The sequence below is a fragment of the Neolamprologus brichardi genome, chromosome 11, assembly GCF_056152115.1.
Source record: "Neolamprologus brichardi isolate AB-2024 chromosome 11, ASM5615211v1, whole genome shotgun sequence".
NCBI lineage: Eukaryota > Metazoa > Chordata > Actinopteri > Cichliformes > Cichlidae > Neolamprologus > Neolamprologus brichardi.
In genome coordinates, this window is record NC_142114.1 from 17,226,185 (window position 1) to 17,234,026 (window position 7,842).

Here is a 7,842-nt window from a genome sequence, read left to right on the forward strand (position 1 = left end):
GCCAATAAAACACACACAGCACACTTTGCAAGAGACTTGTACTTAAAACAAAAGGTCAATGTTTAATATAAATAAATTAAAATATTATTCACCTCTGAGCTTAGGTTTATGTGTAAGTTATTCACTAGTGTGTATCAGAGACAGCGCTCCTATTCTTTCAGATATGCATAGATCACTAGGGGAGACAAAACACAAGTGTAGCGCCTACATACAGTCACGTGTCCAGTGTTTTTGCATGTTTTCAAGATTAGTGAACTTAACACTGCTCTGTACCCCAAACTTGGATTCACTCGCTAACTCTTCGTGATGTCAGCTACTTTACTCTTCGCATCATCTCCCTGGGTCCTGTGGCTTCCTCACAAAGTCCAAAAACATGCATAGGGTTAAGTTATTTGACTCTAAATTTACTGTCAGTGTAAACGGTCGTGTTTCTCTGTGTTGGCCATGCGACATACTGGCAACATGGCCAAGGTGTACCCTGCCTCTCACCCTCTGACAGTTGGGATTGGCTCCAGCCCCCCCGACCACCCTAACTACCCCAACCTTGAACTGGATAAACAGAAGAAAAATGAACTGAGGGAGCTTCTTCAGCGTGTGGCTTGTACAACTTTACCACACAACTATAACACAGCTGTGGTCAGAGGTTTACATCCACTAATGGAAAGGCCTTCCAAAAACCTACTGAAAAGTTATGGATTATGCTTAAACGCTGTCTCTGTGCCTGATTTAAATTAACTCCATCATATCTGCCAGGATGAGTGGTCAACTACTCAGCCAGAAGCTTCCAAAAGAGTCTGGCTGAGGTGCAAAATGCCAGGGGAAATTTAACCAAATATTAGTGTGGGTGTATGCAGATATTTAACCCTGTGTGGTTTAGAGAAAATCCAGTTTCAAACCTGCACAGCCAATTCTTGTTTTTAAAAGTCATTAAAGACGTATGCTGTACAATCATTCCACCCTGGAAAAAAAATGTTCAAAGAAATCATTAAAAGACCCAAATTACCATAACATTCGTACCCACGAAGAGTGTGTGTAAACTTCTGATCACAACTGTGTAACTAGACTAAAAAGAACGCAAGAAGTCAAGTAAATGGATGAACACATGCAAAGACACTGGTGCAGTCTTCTGGTGCCTCTTTAAGGCGATGCATTCAAGGCTCCTGTGCCTGCATGAGTGCGAACAAAGTCAAACAGTGCAAACAACTCAAACGCTGCAGTGCATAGAAGGTTAATAACAAGGGTGAAGGAAGAGATGGCGCTCCTTCACAATCAACGCATTCTGGCATAACCATAACGCATGTAGCACATAACAAACTGGATCTAAGACAACAGTATCCTAAGTGGCAAATTCATCCTGATAGCATTTTAACTAATCAAATATTTCCAGTTACCAAAAACACAGTAACATTTCACAATCAGGTCACAACAAAAGTGTCATAAACTAGCACACGTTTGCCTCTCACCTGCAACTTTGTCAACTCAAAGAGTTAAAACAAAAAGTACAAGAGTATAGTTGACGTTGCAGATAGATGGGTCATACCAGAGCAATGGTTTTCTTTTTTAAGCCGTTACAATCAAGCAGTTCTTCATTTCAGGATTAAACGCCCACCTATACTTCTCTTTGGAATCTGTGTGTTTGTGTAGATATTAAATGTATTTTAATGCATTCCCTGAAGATATTTTTTTAACGAGGTGTTTGCTTCTCTCTTTCAAAATGTCTGTCATTTCCCCAGAGGAGGGTTTTTTTCCCCCCCACGCTTTGCAAAGTTATATTCTGTTCCAAGGCATCACTTCTTGCTGTCAGCGTTCAGCCATGAGCCGTCCTCCTCCACCTCCCGTCGGACAACGAGCAGCATCTCTGCCACGTCCTGAGAAAGCTGTTCAGTGAGAAATGTGCTGAAACAGAAGCGAAGAGAGAGAAGGTTAGAAGAACAGACAGTGGGGATTTTAATAGAGCACAGTGTCCTAACACAAAACAAACAATGAGCTAACCCCCACTCCCATGTGACCAGTCACATGGTATGACTCACTCAATGAGTTCAAACAGCACACAAAAGCCAAGTTTAGATCGAAGTCAGAGCAGAATCACTCACACAGAGATTACATCTCTGCTCCTGAGAGTCCGGGAAACATTGGATGTATACATGCACAATTCTTACCATAGCTCTGCTTCTCCGCCGATGCAAACCGGACTCTTCAGCTTAGAGTCCAGGTTGTAGTACTGTCCGCTAACTTGCCGAACTGCGAGCCAATGCCGCCGTCGGAGCGGGAGGGATACAATCCCCAAAGATACTCGTGATGGGACATTCAGAATAAAGCCTTGGACCTTTGACATACAGAGGTTCTCAACTTCCCTGCAGTTTGAAAGAGGGGAGAAAGAAATCACTAAATCACCCACTTTAAGATAGTCTTACTTAACCAGTTATTACGCGCAGTGCATCTCAGGGCATTTTTCATTATGAATGACCTCGACCCGGATAGCAAACTTCTGAAGCACTTACTGAGTCTGTAAATCTATCAAAGCACAAAATTCATTTTCACATGTAGCTGCGGTTTGGTAAGACTGCCAATATGCTTTATATGTGTAATCCAACAATGCCTCAGGGTTACATCACAAGTGGTTTAAAATTAAGATGTTGTTTTAAGGGGAAAAAACCCATCTGTGTCTGAAAATAGTCTCAAGAATTCCCTTTTCCTTTTATTACAACAGCCTGGCACTAAGAGCTTATCTCAATATTCTGGATCCCCTTGCAGTATACAGTCCCAGCCACTTTATTAGGTACACCTTGCTAAAACTGGGTTGGTTGGTTGTAATCTCGGTTTCCTGAGTGGCCCCCGGTCTAGTCTTCTGATACTGTATCCCATCTGCTTCAAGGTTTGACATGTTGCACATTCAGAAATGGTGTTCTGCCCTGGAGATGGTTTCTTGGGAAAATCCCAGAAGATCAGCAGTTTCTGAAATAAACAGCCCCGTCCATCTGGCACCAACAACCGTGCCACGTTCAAAATCACTTTAAATCATCTTTCTTCCCCATTCTGATGCTCAGTTTAAACTTTAGCAGGTCATCCTGACTGTGTTTTGATGCCTAAATTCCTAAACGAACTGAGTTGCTTCCGTGTAATTGTCTAATTGGATATTTTTATTAACAACCAGCTGTATAGGTATGGCTTAAAAAACGCGACTGTGAGATTAAGGAGAAAGGTAGAACAAACAGCCCGGAGACATAGTGTAAATGAAAAAGTAAATTTCAAATTTAACACCAACATTATGAGCACAGAGGCAGGACCTCTACACAAAATGACTTTCTCATTTCACAGACTTCAGTGTGACTCACTTACCTGCGTTTGTCCCACCACACCGCAGCCAACTCCCGGGTCTGTAGTGCCGCCATGATGACGTTGACATCATAGTTTCCCGTCCCTAACACTGATCGATGTGGGTTCACGACACACTGTGGAGCCAGCCTGCCACGAGAGAAAAAAAGCAGAGAAATGCCGTTTTAAAAAAACCAAATGTTATACTGCATCTTCTTTACAAAACTGTTTAGATTTTTTTTTTTACTTTTTTGCATATAAATATCATAAATATCATCACAATGCATAACTGTTGTCCCAAAACAACCACAGTGATATGAAAAAGCTGTGTTTTTGTGGGGTTGAGCTGCTCTGCATTCAAATAAATGTTGTTTGTCAAAAGCCACAGAGATCATGACTCATCTGGCCTCATGTTCAATTAAGCTAATGGCTGCTGACATACATGCCAGCCTCACTGAAAAACAATGGTTTCTGCTACACGGACAGCACCCACTGCTCTTTCCCCACAAAAACTTAATGTTAAATTTTCCTAACAGTGAGTGTAAAAAAACCAACAAACACCCACACACTCCTGATCAAATTAAAGCTTTTGTTAAGAATAAATGTTTGGCATTTTTCACTTTTAGGTGGAAGACATGATGGCTGAATGAGGGAATTCAGTCATTTCTGCTTGAGTCTTGGAGTTCCCAGTAAAAGCCTTGCTCGGCACTGCCATAACTGAAGCTAAACATGAAAACCTGTCATGTTCAGCATCTCACACACGCCTTAGAAGATAAAAGCAGCTGCTGCATTGCAGAAAAATGGCAGTGTGTTCACAGGGTAAACAAATTAAGGAGTATTGTCTACTTAATTTATTGATTATAATTGAGGTTATAAACTGGTCAGATCATTGGTGAGTTTAGCAGATGGATCGTTTGAATGCTCTCGCTGGTTTGTGTACAGATTTCCGTACACCGTCACGTCACCCAGGGGCTGCCCTACCTTTTGCAGATATCGTCGGCTGTCTCTTTGGTAAACACCCGCTCCTGGAGCACGTTGTTGAGTGCGTGAATTGCGCACAGCTCCAATCGTTGCTTCTCATGAAACACCTCTCCTTCGCTCATACTAAAGCTTCACAGACAAACGAGATGTCTCGTTAATTAACGGTCATATTACATCTGCTAGCTTGCAGTTTGTAGCCCATTCAGGCTAGCGGCTGCTCGCTGTAGAAGAAGCTGAAAAATCTGAGTATACACTGTGTTTATGACTGCTGGCAGTTTGGAAAAACATCGCCCCGATAAACTATTATTAATCAACAATAGCTAAACGAAGCTACCAACCTGCTGATAAAGCGATGCCCCGTTTAAATGATGGTGGAGCCTGACAGCTACATCCAGAAACCGGAAGCTGAGCCTTTGTTGTTGAGATGGTGTTGGGTTTTTTTTGTCGTCCGTATGCGTCCTTCACAGCAGGGCTGGAAACCCCGCCAGTTTAACAGTCTAATTATGCTGAATAGAGGAAAGTAATAATAATGTCAGGATTAACTCATCTTCAACTCACCAATGGGTCACACACACACGCTTCTTCCCTGCATCAAATCACTGAGCTGAAGCGCCCCCTAGTGACGAGCCTGATTACTGCTGACTGCGGTGATACAGACTGAAGTTAATGAAGTGAGCTAAGCCTCGAATAAAAATAAAAAACTATATTCTAGGAAAGAAATAACTAAATTATAACTAAACTAAATGAAATTAAGTTGTACAACCACCAAACTGAAAAAAACGAAATAAATAAATAAATAAAAATATGTAGGAAATGTTGTTTTCAAAGCCTGCCCAACAAAGGCTTTGATGCATTGTTTGGTGAGACTTGAGATTTCTACATGACTGCCTTATTCTATTCTGAAATAGTGGACAATGATGTTTGCAGAAGACATTGTGATTTGTAGTAAAAACCAGGAGTAGGGTGAAGAGCTGAAGAAAGTCAGTAGAAGCATGACTAGACTAGACTAGACTAGACAGGTGAAAAGGTAAAGTTTCAAGGAGCAGAGGTTGCAACGTTGGATGAGTTTAAATACCTGGAGTCACATCCAAGACAACAAACAGTGCATAAGAGAGGTTGAGAACAGGCAGGGTTAAGTGATTGGAGACAGATTGGAGTGGGGGGTGATTTGTGACAGAAGGATAGCAGCAAGAGTGAAAAAAAATGGTTACAAGATGGTTGTGACACCTGCTGTGATGTCTAGTTTGGAGACGGTGCCACCGACAAAGAGACAGGAGGCTGAGCTGGAGAGGGAAGGCTCAAATGGTTTGGAGATGTGCTGTGGAAGGATGGTGGATGTATTGGACAAAGCATGTTGAATGTGCAGCTGCCAGGCAGGAGGAAAAGAGGAAGTCCACCAAGAAGATTCATGGATGTCGTGAAGGAGGGCATGCAGAGCGTGTGTCACAGGAGGATGTTAGGGGCAGGGTGAAATGGAGGCAGATGATCTGATGTGGCGACCCCTAAAGGAAGGAGTTGAAAAATGTATATATTCTGAAATTATTAGCAAATTATTATTAGCTCTTAATAAATATTCTCCATATTATAATAAGAAAGTTAGAACTTAAAACAATTAAAACAGAAGCAAATAATCCATAAACTGAAAACTGTAAATTTTCAAAATTTACATTATTACAGAAAAATGTTAAATCTGTCTGTTTTTTTTTAAATTGAGATAAATGTATTTATTTGCATTCCTGAACAGGAAAAGTTTTAATGGTTGGATGTTGCACTTGAATAATTTCTTAAAGAAGTCCAGCGTCGGAAAATTAATTCTGTTTAATGTGTGTCTAATAGATAACAAAATAATTTTTAGTTTTAAACAGATTTTTGAAATATTTTTTGACAGACTTTATGACAAGTAATCTAATAGATTTGTTAATTACTGTAACTGTTAGGGTGACAAAGTCCAAGCTCTGTCTTACTGTAGAGGCTAAGCCTACGCTTGAAGCCACTGAGGTATTTGTTGACAGGGATGACGCGCGATGTCACTGGTATGCATGAATATATTAAACTTGATACAGTCCAATAACTCCAGCCTTACTCACCTTGTCCTTTAGATTCTTTATTTCCACGATTTAACAAAGCAGCGCAGCGGTCACAAACTGTTTGCTTCCTTCCGATCAACAACACACTTGCCGCTAATTACGTCTGTCTACCTTAAATACATTCACCATACCAAAAAACTCAAAAAGTGACCTCTAGCGGCATACATAAGGTATCAACCCCAAAATTTCATAAAATATGGCAGTGTTTTGGAATCACTTAAAAGATGTCTCTAAACTTGATTATAAACAGTGGGACAATTTTGGCAAAAAGGTCAAGATTTGGTCATGATGACCTGTGTGATCGAGCATCAGTATGCGGAAAAAGGGTGATTTAAGTGACTTTGAACATGGTATTGAACATTGATTGGTGGTGTGGTGTCAGCCAGACTGGTCTGAGTATTTCAGAAACTGGTGATCTACTGGGATTTTCCCACACAACCATCTGTAGGGTTACAGAGGATCCTAAAAAAGAGAAAATATCTAGTGATCGACACTTCTCAAATGCTCAAATGTCAGGGGTCAGAGGAGAAGGGCCAGACTTTTTCAAGCACATAGGAAAGCAATAGCAACTCAACAAAAGCATGCAGAAGATGTTACACACTGAAGGACGACAGGGTTCATTCAGGTGCACATGAAGGTTTATTGAAACACAGCAAAACAATTCAGTGTTACTGGCGGCTTCCATTGTAATAACTGGCCTGCGTTACTTTTGTAGCATTACGTGAAATGACCCTGTATTAATCAGCCCTTAACACATAGAGAAAATGACCAGTAAACAATAGACAACATAACATATACTGGCTGGTCTATTTCCTATATCTTTAACTGAAACCAGCTAACAGTTTCCTTTCACATTACTGATGGAACAACACGGTTACAGAGATTAATGCAGGAGGCTAACATGACTTAGCTAGCGCACAAACGTTACTAGCATTACCCACAGATAACGTGAAACAACTCCCTTACTCGCTCACATTAAACACCATATAAACAAGAATTACACTCCAAACATGTTAAATAAGCATCAACTTTACATAAATGTATGTAGTGCTTGTATATTGCTCTCACCTGAAACACAGCAAAACAATTCAGTGTTACTGGCGGCTTCCATTGTAATAACTGGCCTCCGTTACTTTTGTGAAGGATTATTTTGCCAGTTACCCGTTTGGCTGAGCCGCCACTGCCACCTACTGGCGAAACTAAATATTGCCCTAACATCACATCAGGTGGGAGCAAATGAGCTTTTCGCTCTGTGTTATGATGCAAAATATTGTCACAACAAATAGTAAAAAAAGATGATGGGGGGGGGGGGGGGGGGCACGAACGCATAAGGAACACATCTGAGACTTGTTCTTAATGCTCAAAATACTCAGGGTGCCACACCCTCCCCTACTTAATAAAAAAAGAAAGAAAGAAGGAAAAAAAAAGGCTTCTGTCTATTTTTTCCTAAACTCTTTGA

The 7,842-nt window shown here is 40.9% G+C and overlaps 1 protein-coding gene across 3 annotated transcripts; it reads right to left on the reverse strand.

Moving 5' to 3' along the window:
* Window positions 1–21: 21 nt before the first annotated feature.
* josd2 (Josephin domain containing 2) lies at window positions 22–7,527 on the reverse strand. Of its 3 annotated transcripts, XM_006810174.3 has the most exons (7): window positions 7,452–7,507; window positions 5,524–5,798; window positions 4,635–4,802; window positions 4,297–4,425; window positions 3,340–3,465; window positions 2,160–2,354; window positions 22–1,896 (listed from the first exon to the last, which is right to left on the reverse strand). In XM_006810174.3, exons 4-7 carry the CDS (start codon window positions 4,416–4,418, stop codon window positions 1,788–1,790), a joined length of 552 nt encoding a protein of 183 aa, XP_006810237.1. In that variant the 5' UTR covers window positions 4,419–4,425; window positions 4,635–4,802; window positions 5,524–5,798; window positions 7,452–7,507; the 3' UTR covers window positions 22–1,787. The 3 variants fall into 3 exon arrangements, with proteins under 3 accessions (XP_006810237.1, XP_087704365.1, XP_035760024.1); XM_087848239.1 differs by lacking the exon at window positions 5,524–5,798 and having other exon boundaries at window positions 7,452–7,527; XM_035904131.2 differs by lacking the exons at window positions 5,524–5,798; window positions 7,452–7,507 and having other exon boundaries at window positions 4,635–4,900.
* Window positions 7,528–7,842: the final 315 nt, after the last annotated feature.

Coding starts and splice junctions, on each gene's coding strand:
- josd2 (XM_087848239.1), bottom strand. CDS start 4,418: ATGAGCGAAGGAGAGGTGTTTCATGAGAAGCAACGATTGGAGCTGTGC. Junction 3,466..4,296: donor GCCGACGATATCTGCAAAAG/GTAGGGCAGCCC, acceptor CTCTCGTGGCAG/GCTGGCTCCACAGTGTGTCG. Junction 1,897..2,159: donor GGCGGAGAAGCAGAGCTATG/GTAAGAATTGTG, acceptor CTTCTGTTTCAG/CACATTTCTCACTGAACAGC.